Raw genomic sequence first — 19,406 nt, 5'->3', positions numbered from 1 at the left:
TTCTGTAGCAAAGTAGTCTCTGTGGCGCAATCGGTTAGCGCGTTCGGCTGTTAACCGAAAGGTTGGTGGTTCGAGCCCACCCAGGGACGTTTTCATTAAAACTGACTATGCTGACTAGACTAAAACATTTCAAATCAGACTGTGCATTGATAATCAAAATTAAGGGTGTGGATGCCAAACAGAAAAATTGAGCAGCACAAAGAACTCCAAGGTTGACAGTTCAGTTCCCCACACTGACATTTATATCCAAACAGAGTAATGCTTTGGAAATGAATGCATGGTTCCAGGAAGAAACACAAAATTTGTGTTACACAAATATATGACAGCACTGTTAGTTAGAAGTTAGGCATTCAGATAAAAACATTAGTGGGTGGACCCAATCAATTGAAAAAAGCTTAATATATCTACTTACAACTACATTCTGGTGTGTTATAATCAATTTATCAACTGTTCTGCACAAGATAAAAATTGTAAATGCCAGCCCAACTGGTCAAATGCAGATAGGTGGGGACGGAAGACTGAGGCCACACCCCCTACATTTCCTTACCAAAGGAGTCTCTGTGGCGCAATCGGTTAGCGCGTTCGGCTGTTAACCGAAAGGTTGGTGGTTCAAGCCCACCCAGGGACGTTTTCATTAAAACTGGCAAGATAAAGAAACTAACACTTCATATTAGACTGTACATTCATGCTCAAAGAACACTGATTTGCACGCATATATGTACAATACATACAGTTCATAAAAATAGTGTTGCCAATATGGATTATAGTGTTTGTATTATTGCACAAAAACACAACCAATTAAGAAAAAGGTTCATACTGTAGAAATAGGAAAAACAGCATCAACACAGTGCTACATTACATGATGCTGGAGTTAAACAGTCTGACAGCTGCTGGGATGAAGATCTGCAGTAGGGTTCGTTTTTATGGTCCAGTCCACACCAGTTGACAAAGCTGGAGATGACCTCCCTGAATTTCAGGGTTTCAGATGAGGAGCGATGTCTGCAGCTGTGAGGTCACACAACAACACAATACACAGTACAATACATCAAACCTTCACCCAGCCAGGTCACAAGTCTCTGTGGCGCAATTGGTTAGCGCGTTTGGCTGTTAATTGAAAGGTTGGTGGTTTGAGCCCACCCAGGGATAACATGCCCCTTTTAACCCCAACACAATACAGGAAAAGACAGATGCTCTGGAAAAAAAAACAACAGAGACATTTGGGGAGGGGAAGAGGAGGATTTGTCATCTGAAAGCTTCATATGCTTTCTAATGGGAATCAGGAGGCCTAGGGCCTTTTAAATATGGTGGATTTCACTGAAAATCAAAATGATTGGCGCTGTTATTGTGTGCATTATTTGGAACAAAATCACTCGTTTGGGTGGTGAACCACCAACCTTTCGGTTAACAGCCGAACGCGCTAACCGATTGCGCCACAGAGACAATACCGCAATTTACAGCACTTACTATCCTGTTAGAGTTGTCCCGCCTACATATGACCTGTATAAATCAGTGTTTTCTGACAGTGCCTTACTCTGTTAAAAGATCAACGCCCAACGTGGGGCTCGAACCCACGACCCTGAGATTAAGAGTCTCATGCTCTACCGACTGAGCTAGCCGGGCTGTACACTTGTCTGTGTAAGTCTACAATGAGCAAAAAGATATTGAACACCTGATGTGAGTGACATTTATAAACTCATGTGGACAATTATAGTGGCATGCTGTCTCTGTGGCGCAATCGGTTAGCGCGTTCGGCTGTTAACCGAAAGGTTGGTGGTTCGAGCCCACCCAGGGACGATTGTTTTCCCCCCCTCCTAGGACCTGCCGTTCACATATGTGGACATCATACTTTGGGCTGTTAGCTCTGCAAGGGCCTGATTGTCACATACGAGGACATCATACTGCTAATAATAATAAGACAGATTATGTAATATAGGTTATAATAATATATAAAAATTAGAATAATATACAGATAATTCACAGTTTTTACACTCATCAGGTCCCAATCAGCCCAAATAGCAAAGAGAAATTAAAAATGCATGCCATTCAAGAGTTCGGGTCTTAGGTAGTTAAGTTAGAACACAGGCTGTGATAACTGTTATACTGCATAACATTATGTTTAAGTGTTTAACAGATCTAAACGTATCCAGTAGTCTTTAAAATAAATCCCATACCGGGGAGCCCAAGACGCTATAAATTGTCAAGACAGGAAAAAAATACTTGCGCCCAACGTGGGGCTCGAACCCACGACCCTGAGATTAAGAGTCTCATGCTCTACCGACTGAGCTAGCCGGGCAACTACTCAATATTTTGGGGTTGGGTTTTAAAAACGTATTCCCCCCGACTGGAACCTACCATTATTATTTTATGTAATCCACCCTTTATCGGCTGAGGACCATGGTCTCGGAATTGGAGGTGCTCATCACACTGCGCTGCAAACCGCCCCAACAGAGCTGGAGGTCGTGGTTCGATGTGAACATGGTCGTATACCTTCTGTGGATCCACAAAACACAAGTGGACTGGTGTGGCAAACTTTTCACTATTGCGAATCCAGGTGAAAAATATGATCAAATGTGAACGTTTAATTTTTAATCTTTTAATTAAAACTGTCACTTTTTAACCTCTTTTATACATCATCCTGAGCACAAATGCTCACATGATATGAAAAAAAAAAGGGCGCCGATATGTGCGTTTTGGCATTCAATCATTAAAATTTACTTCTTACCGTGAAGACGAGCTTGATGTTGAATAGCAGAAATCTCGAACTCCGGCGTTGGAGCTCAGTGCCACTAGATGCGCAGCAAAAAACAAACAAAATAAAGCCATGTAAAAATTCCTTGAACGAGACAAAGTATTTCCCGATATTTACATTTAGCCTTCATGTTTAAGCCGAATAACGTTTAAACACAGTTAAACGAAACTGTTAAGACCGTTGCACACCTGGTTCAGTGATGCGCAAACTAACTACCGTTACCCAAATTCTTTCTGCGACATCCGGGAACTACGGATGAGAGGGCAGTAGAGATGAGATGTGTTGCTGGGTAATAAAAGGCTTTAAATGTCGTAAACTTTGTCCAAATTGTTAATATTTAACATTTAGATTAGTGTTCTATGTCCTTCCTTAGCCAGCCTATCTTCTCACAAGTTGTACGTATCTTAGCAATCAGCAATTAAAGGTATGAGCACACCTGTATCACAGAAATCATTCAGCATTTTCACGTTGCAGCTGAGTGAATGCTGTTGGGCAATGTGTTTTGTAACAACATCAAATGTTCATTGTTTCCACAATGGGTCCAAAGATTAACCTGGGGGGGGGGGGGGGGGGGGGGGGGGGGGTCGCTTAATGATAAGAGGGATAAGAAAAATGCATTTTGATATGTAAAATTAAATAACTTTTAGCCAAATGGTTGAGAAAAACTGGTTTTAAAGTATCAGAGAAAGAACAGGATTGTAATTTCACTAGTGCTATGCGCACAAAGCGCCAGTAGATGTCGCCTTTTCACTACAATAAAACACTGGTGTCTGGCGCTTGAGAGAGAGGAGCTAACTGCTGCGTTACAGCCAGTTTGAGCTGCACTGCTCTGCTAAACAGGCGAGAGGAGCGGCTCGGGTGTCTCTGGTGACCAGCGGGGCGTCTATTTCGTTAAACATATATTAAAAGCTGGGTTGTAACCCGCACACGAGGAGGCGCGAGCACACCACGTGATCAAATGCGGAAATTGTCCGACAGAGAAAGTGTAGCGGAGTGAGACACGGGAGTGGAGGTGCAGGCGTCCGTGTGTGTTTTGAGCTGCCGCTGGACTCTACAACACTTCAACAGAGGAAACGACGACGGTCCCGGTTATCGCTACAGTCAGGTGTACCAGTCTCACCTGTCGTGGATAAAGTAAGGTAAGCCCGACAGAAAATAAGACCAAACACATTTCCGTGGACAGTTTGTGTTAACGCGGCAACTTTTCAGGGAAATTACTATCACCTAGCAAGGACTTCTGTCAGGGCGGCTAGCTAACATATAATGTTACATTGAGCGTTATGTTTATGTTAGTAATGTTAATTTTGTTCACATTAATTACGTCTGTCTGACCTCATGCTCTGTACTATGTGTCTGTCAACACGTAGAGCTGCCTCTGCGGTGTGTACTGAAGTCACTTTTAGTGTATGTTTAAACCTCAGTCACACCCTTGTCATGTTGTTGTTTTGTGCTGTGTTAGTAATTACTTCTAACTCATTTCAACTTTCTGTTTTATTACACGCACAAAGAACAGTGAAATAAGTATAACCACATGCCTTTCAGAGCTCAAATTTATACAAATTAAAGCCTTAAGTACAAGGAGGCGTTACAGGCGTTAATCATGCGCATCGTATGGTATCGTGCAGGACTAAAGACAGACGAGGGAAACAGTCGGTTAGTGTCTGCATCTTATTGAGTGGTGAGATAAAGAACAAGATCTACACTCTGGCTGCAGCTAAGGCGATTTCATCTTTGATGAATTTATCGATTATTTTCTCAATTCGTTGACCAGGAAACAGTGAAGATGCCCATCACAAGTTCTTAGCCCTGAAGGTTTAAGGTTTAAAGATATCCAGTTAACTTTCATAAAACATGAAGAAAATAAGCAAATATTCACTTTTGAGAAGCTGGAGCCAGTGAACTCTTTTGACATTTTTCTTTAAAATAAGATGACATAAACTATTAATTGATTGATAATATTGTTGCAGATTAAGTTTCTGTTGATCAACTTACCAGTTAATCGCCAAATTGTTTAAGATAACAGAGATTGACTGGTTCGATAAAGAACAAAAGTAAACACTGTCCACAGGGTTAACAGCATAGTAAAACAATGTGAACCTCACAGTCAGTATTATGCTTTGTCTCACACCCAGCGTGTGCCTGTTGCACACAGAGGGCATTAAATCACTTTCCCAAAATAACAAGCATAAATTCAGAGCAGGAGATGGCTACCTGTTGCTGCTCTCTGTGGCATCTGCAATTTCAGATCGTCAACTGTGACACAGAGCTGTCAGCAACAAAGCTCGGCTGGGTTTCAGGGTTTAAATAAGGTGGTCGTGCATGTAAATTATGTGCTCACGCCCTTTGAAGGTTAACGCAAGCTAAAATGCAGCAGTTAACACTGTGAATACGCAGAAAGAACTTAATGAATGATTGTGTTTATTTTATATATACATCCGCGTTGCACAGTTTAGCATACACTGAAATTTCACGTTTGAATTTAGAGGACAGTATTAAGTAAGCATTATTTATATGACCCTAAAAATAAGCCCCGTTGTGTAATAAACAGCAAGAAGAAGATAATATAGCTTGCACTAATTTTACATTTCCTTCCAGTTCCTGTTTGGAAATGTGTAACAGGAACAATTCAACAGAAATACAACCCACTAAAATGAATTGCAGAATTCTTAGAGAAAGATTCTCTTTATTAAGCCTGGACAAAAAAAAAAATGTATGTAACATGCTGCATACGTGAGCCTGAAAACTATCTGCGCTGAGATCAGGCATTAGCTCAGCTCGATGAGTGAGAGAAAGCATCTTCAGTCTTTCTTTTGGTTGTTGACTGTTTTGGTTCTGAATAGAAAATAATGCAGATGCTGTCGAGAAAACTCAGTTTTGATCTCTAAGGAGAAGAAATTCTCCAGTAATCCTCCTGCTGCAATACAAAATCAATAAATCTTGACTGAGACATTTTGTGTGTGCGTGTGCTTGTGCAGCCATCTTTGTGGGAACCAATTCGAGTTTTAGACCTTGGGACTGAGGACATTTTTGGAAAGTGAGGACATTGTGGCCAGTCCTCCTTTTCAGACAGACCTTCAAAGGGCTGTTTGTAGACCTGTCAACCCTCCCGTTTTTCCAGGATACTCCCATATTTTACCCTTCTCTCCTGCTGGCCTCCATTTAGATATTTTCCCATAAATCTCCTGTATTTTTAACCTTTCTATAAAGAATAAAAACAAGGATGTTGGCTGTCACATTGACGGGAAGCATAACCACCTCTTTGATGTGTCTGCTACGCCTCCCTCCGGTACAGCAGGTGGTAGTATGTAGAAGATTAGGTGGTAGTACAAGATGTCATTCACTCAAATGGCACGTGCCAATGAAACAAGAAGCAGCAGAAGCTGGATGAACATGAGAGGGAGTACCTGCCAGAAAGGCTAAAAGACTGTGCAAGTATTTCACGAAATGGGAGCATTCTTATCTGTACTTAACGAAGAGCAACGTCCATCAAACTCATGCTTTTTGTAAAATATCCAACACGGATTTCAGAGTATCACACAGCGGGAAAAGAGACAAATCTGGCAAGCGTAAGAGCGCTAAAGAGACACAGATATGCGCCACCAATGAATGGCCATTTCATTTCATAATCACCCTCTCATGCCAATTCGCCTTTCTCAGAATCACACCTGAAGCATTACGTGTGAAGCATAAAGTGGTGTGGACATGTCGTTCAAGCAAATCATATTTAATGTGTTGAATTTAATGCCCCTTTGTGTTTTCGTTTATATAATGCAGAGACGTTCGCAGTTCACCTCGTTGTAGTCACTTCTTTCATGTAGGAACTAGTTAACCCAGTTTAATGGTTAGTGCTATTCAAGCTGCCCGATTGGTGAAAGATGTCCTACAAGCTGGTTTTCATAAAGCACCAGTAAGCATGCCTTTGTACTAATGATAGCATTAGTTGCTGCGCCAGCTCGACCGTGCTAACTTTCTTGTTTTCCGCTTATGTCACGACTGCAAATACCACTGCTACAATTAGTGGTTTTGCACCATCTACAGTGTCCATGTCTGATAACATCGGTGGGGGTTGTATAGTAATGTAAGGAGTGTGTGTGTTCAGGTAAAGCTCTCACCTGGTTTTTAACATTATGTAAAGTCACAGCTTTGTGAGGAGCTGGTCAGACTGAACTCATGTGTTGGTTATTGTTATATAAGAGCAGTGAGGCCTGAAAATAAGGCTCTTGTGTCTTATTGCGAGAGAAGATTTAAGACCTGCCGACTTTCCCTTTCAGCTGTGTGCCACCATTACATTGTTACTATGCACTACACCTTGTCTTTTCTTTATTTTCATATTCATAAGCACCTCACAGAGACCTGATGAACGTTTTCCATCTGTGCGGAGCCCACATGCAGCAGCTTCAGTCCCTGGCTAATCCTCTTAGACTGTTTTGTTGTTTTCCTTTAATTGAAGCCTCTGTCGGGAGTCGCTGATACTCCTGGCTGGACTAGTCCTGCACAGCTGTGTTCTCACAGCTCTCAGCTGAAATACTGGCTAACCTGGGGTCATGCATTTAGAAAGGATAACACCCCCGGAAGCTTACTGTGGCGAGCCGTTATTTCCCCGTTTTATTCCTCTCTCGTGTACACCCTCTGTCCTTATCTTCCAGTGCTCTTCTATTGATCTAATCATTCCCTATTGTTTTCTGCCACTTCCTCTCTCCAGCTCTCTATTAAAGCGAGATCCTTCTCTCTCATCGTCTCCTTTATCCCAACTTGCTTTGCAGGGTCGTTCTGAGGTCAGCCTGCTGAGATGACTTGGCTGTGACAGTGTGTGTCCAAGTGTGTCTGTGCTGGACCAATTCCTGAGACATGGCTGCCGCTAAGAAGAGTGAGTTGTTATTACTGTATTCACTGCCTGTTGTAATTCCTGTGATGTTCTCAAATTTTTAATATTTAAAGGTACTTCTCCTGAGTCCTGAGTAGTGACAAGTTAATATTTGAGATACAGGCAGCCGCGGCTTACCTACTGTCTCCGGATCTTGTGTTTTTGTTGAATAAATCAGTTGTGTGGCAACAGGGTGCAAAATTAATTGCGTAAATTTATTTGAGAGGAAGTGAGGGAGGAACAGAGAGTCCCACCCAGCCCAGTTTGGAAACAGAAAGAGAACCAGTCTGCTGTTCCACAATCCAGATTTCCCATATGCCTCATTCAGCGTCCGCCCATTTAACTGTTCCATCTTTGCTCTTTGACATTTCATTTTAAAGTTGATCAAAATCAAAACCCTTAATCCACAGTGGCAGTTTATAGGTCACACACAGCTGAATGTAACACTGCAGTGCACAGGATGGATTACTTCCTATCCATGAACATATACAGTAAGCCCGGAAGTGATCATGATGTTCAAAGCCATAATCAGTTGTAGGTAAATTAAACGCCCTTAATCTTTCCCCTGCATTCAAAGTTCTTTGGAAGGGCTTGACTGTTGCAGTGAAGGAAAAAAAAAAACAACATGACACGATCTTCAGTATAATTTATTGTGATTGAGAGCCCCACATGAACCTCTCCTCCTGTGAGACATGCTGGAGGCATTCCTGGAAGGTTAGTCGATTCAATTTGAATTCATGATTGATTTTGCTCTTTCAGTCAGGTTTCTGGTGAAAGAAGGGGCGCGTTGACTCCCTGTGAGTAGCTTTGCGACAGCTTTTTGTCAAGGCAAGCAAATGTATTTTCTCAAAAGCAGGAAGGGCTCAATGGAAGGTGCTGGAAGAGAGCAAGACCTGGTAGAGGGCTTTAAATGACTCATCATGTTTTTTTATCACCACCATGAATATGTTTCCTCTCCTCCCCAATGGACTATGGGTACTTGTCTTCAAGGACCACTCTGCAGGCTTTTGTTCTCTTTGATAAGGTCATTGAATGAAGGGCAGTGCAAAGGGAGGCTCTAATATTGACTTCCTGTTGATGGCATTTTGTATTTTCCATGTGTCTGTGATGGACTGAAATGTCACGCGTAGAGGTAGGAATGTGTTGCCACCTTTGGGAGGATAAAGGTATTTTACAAATGGGACTTCTGAAGCTTTTATCCTGTAGTCTGTGGTCTTGTTTCCATAGAATAATGTTACAATAGGCAGAGATCTCTGAAGAGCCCTTTGTTATTCGACCTTTTTCGACACTAATGCAGAAGAATGTGAACAGAAACATTTTCTTCGCTTTTTGACGCTGTCTCCTAAATAGATAAGTTGAAAAGCTCGTCATTTCTTTGAGCATGAATGGGAAGAACACGGCGTTTCGTTATTATCGCGTTAACACAAATCAATTTTAACGGCGTCATTTTTTTTTATCGCGAGATTAACGCTCTTTGTCACCTAGTGAACTTGTTTTTTATAAGCTGTGGCTACTGCTAGTAACGTAAGAGAAACTGCAGGATCTAGTTGTAAACTGGAAACAAAACAATAGGCACGCCCCACGCACGTTTTGGTCTTGCCTGCTCGCTAGCTGTAAAAGAGTAGGCTACCGGTTTGTGTGGATGTCAAGCGCGAAACGCTGAAATAGATGCGAACAAGATTCTGAATGGAAAGTTTAGTTTCAGTTTATTTTGGATCACCCTGTTTTGATCCCTTGGAAAGGGTTGTCGAAGGGGCTTTTTTGTAACAAAGTATTTATTTTTTTTGTCATCTGTTTATTGACAGTGTTAAATTGTGAGATTTTGCTTCAAACGTGAATGACTGCTCAAAGTGAGAATGTTAGTGTGAAATATAACACTACACGTTGTTGTTTTCAATGAAAAACATTTGCACAAAGCAAGCCTATCCACTTTTCCATGTTGATAAGAGTATTAAAATGATAATCAATGGGATATTTAGAATAGATAAAAGTGTGCTATTAATTTGCGATTAATCGCAAGTTAACTATGACATTCATGAGATTAATTGTGATTAAATATTTTAATTGATTGACAGCACTAGTTAAAACTGATATGCTCTCTCAGCCCGTAGACCGTATGGTTGTTGTCATTGACATGCATTCGTATTTGTTGTGGAAAATGGTGACAAACAAATCACTGGCTCTGAAGAAGCAGGAGCAAGGACAAGATATGCAAAAGGAGAAGGGTAGACAGAGATGAATTTGTGCAATCTAACCAGAAAGCTGGCAAGCGGCGAACTTAAAACGTAATTGAATTTGTCTTAGAAATGCCAGAGTCCCAGGTGGGTTTGTTAATGAACGCGTTCACCAGCTGGAGAAGCTTTCGATTTCCACTGGGTATAGAGATGACTCAAATTTATCAAAACAGAGAGGAATCCTAGACAGCATGCTGGCCAAAGCGCTTTTTAGAAACACCAATCGCATGACGCAGCCGATCTGTCGCAGATGATGGCGTATTATGGCGGAGTGAACAAGTCCAACTGCACTGATCAAATCCAAATGTTCCTCTTTTTGTTTTAACCCCGTCACTATTTGAAGCATGCTGTCATCTTGGTGGAAGAGTTCAGAGAAGAAGGCTGACAGAGCATTGTACTCTTCAGCAGAGCAGAGCAGATATACTGACAGACAGATTAGTGGAGGGGCTGAAGAAGATAGAGATTAATCTAAAATAAGCCAGTTCAGTAGGGCAAGCATGTACGCGTGCATATTAATTTGTGTGTGCACATGCATCTGTGTGCTTATGGGTCTGCTACTACTGAGAGGGTAAGTAGGGGTGTGTGTCCCTGCTCTGGCTTTGTCTGAGATTATGCTGCCCATCAGAGAGGCCATAGAGCATCAGCATTGTGATGATGAGCTTCACGCTGGGGGATTGGCCCTCAGTTCCGCTACTTCGTCGACGCTGTTTGCACAAGTGCAGATGCATCACACACAAAGCAAAAGGACAAAAGTCAGAGCTGAAAGAGTAAATGATGCAATAAAATGTGCCAGAGACACATATGTTTGTCTTGTGCAAACAAGATAGCTACCAGGTGCCCCATGAACGAACAACCACAGCGATGACAGTTGAGATGAGAGATGTTGTGGTAGGAGGGCCCAGCGTGAGGCTGATGATAGAGCACACATTGCACAATGGTGTAAACACAGTGGTACATTAACATTGTTAAGCTCTGAGTGATTTAGCTTGTGGTCATTTTATATTTTGTAAATAAGAAGCGTATTTATTGCTCTTGACTCGAAGCCCCAAGAGTCCTTTTGAGGCAAGTAATTAATGAGGCTGTGCAGAGATGATTCCTAAGGACATGACAGGATGTGTAGAGCCGTAGTACTCACTGCAGAACGCAACTCGATGAATGACAGACTTGAGCAATGCTAATTAGATCCCTGAGCTGTGAGGTGGTTGGAGGCATTTTGGATGTACAGGTCTCTCAAAGTAATACTCATTTTCTGAAGATGATGTCAGATGACAAATGTGACATGAAAGTCTTGGGGTTTAATCATCAATACAAAAATGAGCAAACTGGCAACATATTAATCAAAAAATAACTTAAATAACTTTGAAAGAAACAAACTTAATACTGGCTCTGTGCCAGTATTAAAGAAAAGACACAGTAAGCCAGTATGAAGGGAGCAGCCGTAAAACAGGGTCATTCAATTCTGCTGCAGTATTAATGTTGTTATACGTTGCAAAGTTAATAACTAAAAAGGACATCGAAAGTGGCTTAAGTGGGAAAACAACCTTTGTGGAATCCTTGTAATAATTAACCATGAGTTAATAGTTAGGAAAATTACATTCGAGGGATGGTCCGGGTTCTGTGGACAGAGGCAGCAGCAAAATATATTTTAGTTTAAGTGTATGCTGTATTTACAGCTTAGTTTGTTTGTGTGATTGTGGGAATTTGGTGAATTGGAATTACCCCTCTAAAGTGTCAGTCTGGAAGATTTCAGTGCAGGTTGATTTAGTGCTTTAGAGGGGACAAAACAAACAAACAAAACAAACTATCGTCATCATTGTGACGGTCGAGAATGATTATCAGAGAATTAGCATAAATCAGCAGACCGGCTACCCACCAACACCATGACTGGCCTGCACAACGAGGTTGACTGTGTGCGGTTCTGCAGTGGCCGCGTGTTTGATTGCAGTGCTTGTCCTGCAAATGCATCACATCACTGCCATCTCTCAGCTCCTCAGGCATTTCCCCCTTTTTAGGAAACACAATAAGCCAGCAGAGCTGCATAGCGAGTCTGACATTCATGCCACTGATGGTGCCTTAACAGTTGTCACATATCTTGAATGGATAATGTCTCACCGTGGAGAGAAAGTTCAGTTAGGCTCGCTGGAAATGAAAGCTGCCTCTCTTCATACGTTCCAGTCTCCAAAGGGTATAACATACCCTTTTTACCCTAACTGCTGATAGGCTGGCTTATAGCATGAAAGCCTGCCATTATTAAGCTGAGTATGTGGATGTAATTACAGCTATAGAGGCCTATTATATGAACTTCTAGGCTTCTTGCAAAAAGCCTCTTATAGCGGGACCTTAAATAAACTGTCCACGCATGTGATGTGATGATGATCTTGCCGCCTAAGTCTCGGGCTCTTGAGTCATCAGGATAGTTTAGGTAGAAAAATACTCCCTTGGTGTTCTTAACGAATACGAGCAAGTTTAATCATGAAGTTCACCTTTAGCATCTTTTCCTTACCGAGTGTCTTTCATCCAGCTAAAATGGCAGCTCCTCGTGGTCAATGAGTCAGAAGCTCTTAAATTTGATACCCTCCATTTATTTTTGTGGTGCTGCTTTTATTTTCATGGTGTCATTCATCATATACGATGTGAGGTTGACTGAAGGTAAGGGACTTTTCAGAAAATAGTTAAGTGATGCAGGACACACAGCACAGAAAACATCACAGATCCTCAAGTTGGAGCTTCTTTTGTCCAACCAATAGTTCAAAAACCCAAAGATCTAACATTTAGAACAATGTAAATCAGAGAAAAGCAGCAATTTCTCAAACACTGAGCACACTTCTCAAATGAAAATCGTGCACATGAAAGTCTCAAGTCTCCAGTCGTTAATGTATCATATACATTAACATGACACGGTGTTCTCATGTGTTAAATACTGAACCCAAAGCACGACGCTACAAAATGTGTGTCATCAAATGCTTGGCAGCAGCATCTTTTATAAGCAGATATCACTTTTTAAAATGTGGAAATTAATCATTTTTCACTTTAATATATGAATCTCCATGAAGGCAGATAAGAAAACTAATTTCCAGATATTAACCTACCCTCTCTCTTCTTATCCTCCATCTGGATTTGGAGACACTTGGGAAATTTCTCATCTAGGATCACAGGAATAGATATTAAGTCTGTTTTAGTTCAGTTAACATCTTATATATCTCGGCTCAGAATTTCCACTATGGGATATTGTTAATATTGCAAGGTGTTGTGCTCTACCTTTTGTATATAGAGCTTTAGATATTAAACAGCGTTTTAATATAACAACCCCACCCCCCCACTCCACCCCTCATTTCCATTTTCCATCTCAACACAGTGATCCTGCACATATGGAACATTATGTAACTCCTGAACTCATTATTGTGACCCAGATTGCTGATAGCAAGGATTTCTAATCTCTAATATGAGTCTGAGTAAAAGTTTAATGGAACTGGTCCCAAGTGGGATACCAGTAACCTCTGCTAATGCGAGGACGTAAGTCAGCATAGGAATTCAATTAAATGCATTAGAGCGATGATACGGTTAGCTCTTCAGCAGCTTTTTGAGGAGGTTTGCATCCATTCATATGTTTCCCTCGCCATGGTCAGAGTAAGGCAGGGTTGTTCTTGTGTATGTGTAATTAAGTTAAAGTCAGGATTAAGTTACATTATTACCAGGCTCTGCTCTGTTAGCTTAATAATTAAAACGGACGGAGCCACTTTCACCTCATGTTGGCCTGTCGTGGCTTGGCAGGGAAAGTCAAATTATCCTCTTTCGACAAAAAAAAACCAACTCGTGTTTCTCTGGTTCGGATTTGAAGGGGAAGAAATGCCTCTGCCAATGTTTCTGTAGAAAAGGAGAGTCGTGTTCCAACTTTAAAGCTTTTTCTGGAAGAAGATCTAAAAGAATGAGATCTCCCCGAGCTGTCAGTTTGGCACAAATACCTGATTAAAATTTAAAACGGAGTCAAACTGCCCGAAAACTTTCTTTCCAAACTTCCCCAGCAGTCAAAGGTAAAGGTGTGCTATGCAGACTCACACAGAAGTAATCTCAGTCATCGCTTATGACCCACCAGAAGAGACGCTGCCTTCTGCCTTTCTTTTCTTATTTTCTGCTTATTTTGCTGCGCTCGGGATGTTTCTGGGCTGCAGCCTTTTGGCAATGGGTGTGTAGCCTCCAGCCAATAACACCAGAAGAACTTAATAAACCATTGCTTCATCCGGTCATCACTCGAGAAAAAATGTAAAAAAACAGAAATCTTCCATCTGCAGCTTGACTGCTGTGCACCTGTCTTGTTCCGTAGCCAGTGTTAATTAAGCCAACATCTATCTTACTGCATTAATAATGTTGAATCTGTTCGGCGTGGTGGTGAAAATGCCTCGTGTGTGTGAGCTATGACACTCTGAGTCTGGATATAAATAAACCCAAGCTGGAGAAGAGGTGCCAGAAGACCTGCTTCTAGAGTAAAGTGCATTTTTACCTTGGAAGGTGATTAGGTGCTTAAAATCAGAGCCGGATGCACACGTCTAAGCTTTGTTGTCACACAATGCTTGATGGCGATGGCAATTCGTAATATTGGCTGCAAAACAAAGCTCGAGCACGGCGGTCACGCTGCTGATTGAAGCGCCTTTGAAGTTTCTGAATAAATCGAGAATAATTGGAGAGGTGGGAACACGACACATGGCGGCCAGGACGTGAGTGTGGAATACACAGGGCGATGCTGGATGTGGTAATCTCACAGTCACATTCGCACACCGCAGTAGCCAGTTTTCAAAGAGTTTTTATGGGAAATGATCTTGAAATTGAAATGATGGATGAGTCTCACCGTTTCTTAAAGGACCAGCTTCCATGAATAGACTATTAATAAATGTTTAAAAGTCCTTTAGATGTGACAGAAGGACAACATGTTCTGTTTACTGTTTATCTAACTCTTGTTTTCACATGTTTTACCCTCCTTTAAGGTCTGGGAAAATGATGCTCTGTGAGCCGACCCAGTGCCCTTTGAACAGAAATTCAGACAAATTGTTTGCTGTCACAGAGAATTATTGTTATTATTTTTGGGGTTTTTTTTTGCTCGAGAGTAGGGGGGTTTGTTTGGAGAAAAAGCCTCCATTCTTTCACCCTGGGAGTTCATGCCTGAGCAGGAGAACAATAAATATCAGTGTGCCTCTTTGTCATAGGCGAGCACTGAAATCTAAAGGGAAATAATATGTGTAGCTTGGAAGCCTAAACTCCTCTATTTTGACACTGAGATCTGATGGAGACTGGCTGGAGCGCTTTGCAATGTGATTTCTTTGAAAGAGGAAGACGGTGCAGCGTATTTACCCGCAGCATCACCTTTAATAAATGAATGATTTAAAAGGCCGTCTTTATTTTGTTTATCTCCAGGGTCCAGACTCTATTAGAGCTGCCAGCAGCAAATGTTCAGTGCCAGTACTCATATTTGTAAATATTCATGCAAGCTGTTGCAAAGGAAAATAAGCAGGTGTAGGACGTGAGGAAGCTCCATCATGTCAGCAGGGAAAGACAGGTATTTTAAAAAAGCCATTACCAAAACAAGATGTAGAACAGTCTTAAGATTGGTTGTTTTGCTCTGACTTCAACTCTATCCACCTTTTTGTTGAACTGAAATGTGGATCGAAAGCCAGGCGTTATCCGCCAGCATCAGTTGTGGAGCTCGCTAATGCTCTTTTAGCTGAATGGGGGCAAATCCCGGATCCAGGTTCCAAAACGTTGAAGCAAGCCTCGCCTCGAGTGGAGGTGGTTATAGGAGCTGATTAATGCCCGTGGTTTGAGTGGGGTGTGTTCCCATCCACCTGTCAAGTGAATAACTCATGACTTACATGAAGGAAGTAGTAAGTTAAGCACCACTCAAACTTCTGCTCCACTGAGGAGACAAAAACTATAGGCAGAGACTATAACCTTCCTCAAATTAATACATGAAACAAACATAAATGTTACCACATTTTCTCATGGCTTTCCATCATTTGACTGGCGCTCTTTTCGACGCATCGTTCTGCTGCACACCTTCTTCTGTAATGCTTTAATGGCACCTGACTGGAGAGTTAGCACCACCGACGACTCCTGGACCGACTACCGGAAACAAGCGTTCATTTGCATTTTCTGGAAATGTTCGTGTGGAAACGTGTTTGCTGACCTTCAGTGGCTCTTCCTTCTCGTTCAGGTTGTGCGAAGGCAGGAGGCGTCCGCTTCTCAGAAGAACCCCCCGCTGCCGGAGCCCCATCACATGTTCACTTCGACGAAAAGCTGCATGACTCCGTCGTCATGGTGACTCCGGAGGATGACGGCAACTTCATGGTCAAGGTGCGTTTTAACCTGTCAGCAGGCTGACAGCTGATGACTGTCCTTGGTAGTTTCCTGGTTACGACTGGGCTGTTGGAATGTCCTGGTTCTGTGCATGTAGAAAGCTTATGCCTGTTCAGATAGAAACCAGGACACTGTGGCCTGTAAACACCTCATTCAGGTTTTGGAACCATCTCATAGTGATGGAATCAAGACACACCTGCAGTCAAACAATCAGAAACTTGGACAGTGTTATGATCTGTGTACATGCAGATGAATAACCAGCTTTTTCATACTCCCTGCAAGTGTATACCGAACATATTCAAAAACAGGATAAGGCTCAAAACCACAACACTAAAGCACATGTAAATGACCTCAGTGGTATCTTCAATCACAGCAGTCAGCACACCGTCACATGCTCAGTGTTTCTGTGCGTCAGAGGTTGAGATAATTTCTTACCTTGTTTGTTTTCTGCTCCTGTCAGTTGTGTCGTGTGATCACACAGCATTAAAATTTAGACTGACGGCACCAGTCAGAGGTTGGGTTCATCGTGCACCACTGCTTTAGTCTAAAAGCAAGTGTATGAATACTGAAAATTAGAGTTAAGTTGTGGATCAGATACACAATAAATGACAAACTGTAAAAGATTTAAGCAAACAGGAGCAGGTAGGACAAGACTGGGAGTCAACATCTTAAAGGTTGATTGAAGGTGGCATAACACAAAATACAAAGTCCGTATTTCATCTTAAGATTAATCAAAAATAAATAAATAAAAGCCCAGGCCAAAGCAAACTACAGCACTAAACTTATTACCACCAATCAAACAAAGTAAACTTTTTTAAAGCAGATGTTAAATAAGTTCAGTTTTCCTTTGAAGAATCAACACTACCTGCTCACATATTGTATCTGGCCCTGAAAGTCTTGTAATTGGTCATAATCAGGGGCTTGACTTCCCTGGGTGCCATGTTGTTCAAGCAGTGGATATAAAATAAGATGGTAACTCTTTGATCTAGTGGAGCGGCCCCCTCGCTTTCGACGAGCATTGATAGACTTTTATCTTGGAAACATCCAGGAAAAGATTAATGTCCTTTCTCATCACCGTTAATCTGCTCTGTCGGCTATAAAGGCGCAGAACAATGATATCAGACTTCTCATCTGTTCTCCGCTGCCAGCTCTCAAACCCTGAAGGTGCTCGTCTCAGGAGCCAAGGAGCTGTGGAAAAACTCTCTCCTGTGGCCTAAATTTGATGAGCAGCGGTCGTTAACTTGTCTTAGCTGTACAGACTTCGTTAGCATCGAAGCTGCGGATGACCAGGAGGGTTTGCATGGATGAAACATGCTCCACATAACTAAAACAAGTAATATTGTTGCACCATTCACCATTATTACCTGTGAAAATGCAGCAGAGGTCTCTGGCTGCTCTTTACACTGGACCTTTAACTTTTCATATAGCACTGAGGTAGAATTATTCATTTGCTAATGACGTTCCCCGCAGCCTCAGGGCTAATTATCAAATGCTAGCATGCTAATAGCCGCGGTAAACATTGTTACTGCATGTTACCAGTGAGCATGTTGGAGTGCTGATGTTGCGTGGCTGCCGTCTTGTTTTTAGATGTCGGATGAGGACGAAGAAGATCAGAACAATGAGAGCGTTGTCTGCTGTTGAATAATAGCTCCTAATGTGAAAGCAGTTCACAAGCGCTGATTTAAATGTTTGAGAAAAGACATCTCAGGCCGAGGACCGACCACGCGATTCATCTAACAAGCCGTGGATTTGTTTGTACCCTCGCGGCTGGCGCACAAGATGAAGTGCGTCTCAAGTAGCTCATTTTTCCGGAGTGGCTTTTTAAAAGGTTTCCTGCCTGCAGGTAGAGAAATGTGTTAGCATTGTTTATATCAGTGTTACTGAATGACTCCTTTTCACTGCCACTGAATACGTCCTCACTTTAGCTCATAAATTCAGTGGCTCAGATGTTCCTTTCTTCCCTTTTTCTTCAGATTTATCACAAATATAAATGTAAATATGACTCTTCCGAGTTGAAGATACAAGTGCGCTCAGCTTGGAAGGTATAGCTGCTTTAATAGAGCCCAAACACATTCGGAAGGCTTTCAGGTCAGCCCTCTTCTTCTGCTGTTTCTCAGCTATGCTGAAATCCCGAAGGCAAGTTCTGTGCACTCTCGCTGTAACTAAGCCTTTCCAGGCTTTGAAACTAATTCACAGCCAAATCAATTTGCTTAAAAGCTGTGTGTGTGCGTGTGTAGATGGACGACAAACTTGGCTGTTCACAGTTACAGAGCAGCCTGTGTGCGTGTGTGTGTGTGTGTGTGTGGTCCTCAAAGCTCTTTAAGCATGCTCGAGAGTGGGCACAGTACACTGTCAGCCCGGCGTCGTGGCTCATCGTGCAGCCGAGGGGGGGTGGTGTTGCTATGGAAATGGTCGCGGGGGGTTCGGCGATCCTCGCAGACGGACCTAAGCTAAGGTGGGAGTGTGTGGGATGGAAGCGGTATGCATGCAACAGCTGTGTGAATTCCAGTTTTGATGAGGGTTATTTGAATTTCACAAACTCTGTGCGTCCGTGTGGCAGGCGAGCTCTCGCAGAAACAACACACAGTCCTTGTTAATTTTTTCGGTGTGTTTGCTCTCGTTTCTCTCTGGGATGGTGAAGCAGGGTATGGAAATGAGCAGCTGTCAGTGCCTCAGAGATCAACTGGAGACGTATTGCAGCAGAGGCAACGCATTTTTAATTCAGATTGTTCGTGTGACACAGGCCAGCCTAGCCAGTGCTTATTAACTTTTTTCAGGAGGTTGACGTGCACATTAACTCTAATTGTGTTACTTTGAGTAACCACATTAAGAGTTAATGACTGCAAGGATGAGTGGTCACAGGAAACGGAGAACATTGCTTTTAAATAAGAGAATGGAGATTGAAGAGGTTGTACTGGTATTTATCTTTAGTTTAAAGCAGCACTGATCAAATAACTGGGTAATGTGAAAGGTGATGCTTGTAGTGACAAATCCACAGAAAATTAGCACCACACTCAGTAGTTACCCACAGCTCTGCATAGCCTCAGTCTCACTGCTCTCATCAGGATCATATCTGAACACCCACTGCATAATAAAAGCTAGCTTTGCTGAAGAGCCAGATATTTTCCTCAGGAGTTGGTGGAGACCAAAACAGAGCTAAAAGAGCGTGAATACTTGATTGTTTTGCCAACAAGTTCTTTACAACATCTTGATC

The 19,406-nt window shown here is 42.1% G+C and overlaps 1 protein-coding gene and 6 non-coding genes across 7 annotated transcripts in view; 5 read left to right on the top strand and 2 right to left on the bottom strand.

Moving 5' to 3' along the window:
* Positions 1-15: 15 nt before the first annotated feature.
* On the top strand, positions 16-89 carry trnan-guu (transfer RNA asparagine (anticodon GUU)). The gene has a single exon. It is a non-coding gene; the product is annotated as a tRNA-Asn (tRNA).
* Positions 90-554: 465 nt separating this feature from the next.
* On the top strand, positions 555-628 carry trnan-guu (transfer RNA asparagine (anticodon GUU)). The gene has a single exon. It is a non-coding gene; the product is annotated as a tRNA-Asn (tRNA).
* A 444-nt stretch (positions 629-1,072) lies between these two features.
* On the top strand, positions 1,073-1,146 carry trnan-guu (transfer RNA asparagine (anticodon GUU)). Its single transcript has one exon. It is a non-coding gene; the product is annotated as a tRNA-Asn (tRNA).
* Positions 1,147-1,547: 401 nt separating this feature from the next.
* Positions 1,548-1,620, bottom strand: trnak-cuu (transfer RNA lysine (anticodon CUU)). The gene has a single exon. It is a non-coding gene; the product is annotated as a tRNA-Lys (tRNA).
* A 100-nt stretch (positions 1,621-1,720) lies between these two features.
* Positions 1,721-1,794, top strand: trnan-guu (transfer RNA asparagine (anticodon GUU)). The gene has a single exon. It is a non-coding gene; the product is annotated as a tRNA-Asn (tRNA).
* Positions 1,795-2,220: 426 nt separating this feature from the next.
* Positions 2,221-2,293, bottom strand: trnak-cuu (transfer RNA lysine (anticodon CUU)). Its single transcript has one exon. It is a non-coding gene; the product is annotated as a tRNA-Lys (tRNA).
* A 1,213-nt stretch (positions 2,294-3,506) lies between these two features.
* Positions 3,507-19,406, top strand: part of adissp (adipose secreted signaling protein) — a 32,527-nt gene continuing 16,627 nt past the window's right edge. The window contains exons 1-3 of the mRNA XM_070993688.1: positions 3,507-3,888; positions 7,513-7,616; positions 16,050-16,189. Of these exons, the coding sequence (XP_070849789.1) occupies positions 7,598-7,616; positions 16,050-16,189 (159 nt within the window). The 5' untranslated portion in view covers positions 3,507-3,888; positions 7,513-7,597. The remainder of the gene's footprint in view (positions 3,889-7,512; positions 7,617-16,049; positions 16,190-19,406) is intronic.

Source organism: Chaetodon trifascialis, chromosome 23 (assembly GCF_039877785.1).
Source record: "Chaetodon trifascialis isolate fChaTrf1 chromosome 23, fChaTrf1.hap1, whole genome shotgun sequence".
Taxonomy (NCBI): Eukaryota; Metazoa; Chordata; class Actinopteri; order Chaetodontiformes; family Chaetodontidae; genus Chaetodon; species Chaetodon trifascialis.
The sequence above is the reverse complement of the archived record's forward strand: the minus strand, read 5'-3'. Positions and strand labels throughout refer to the sequence as shown.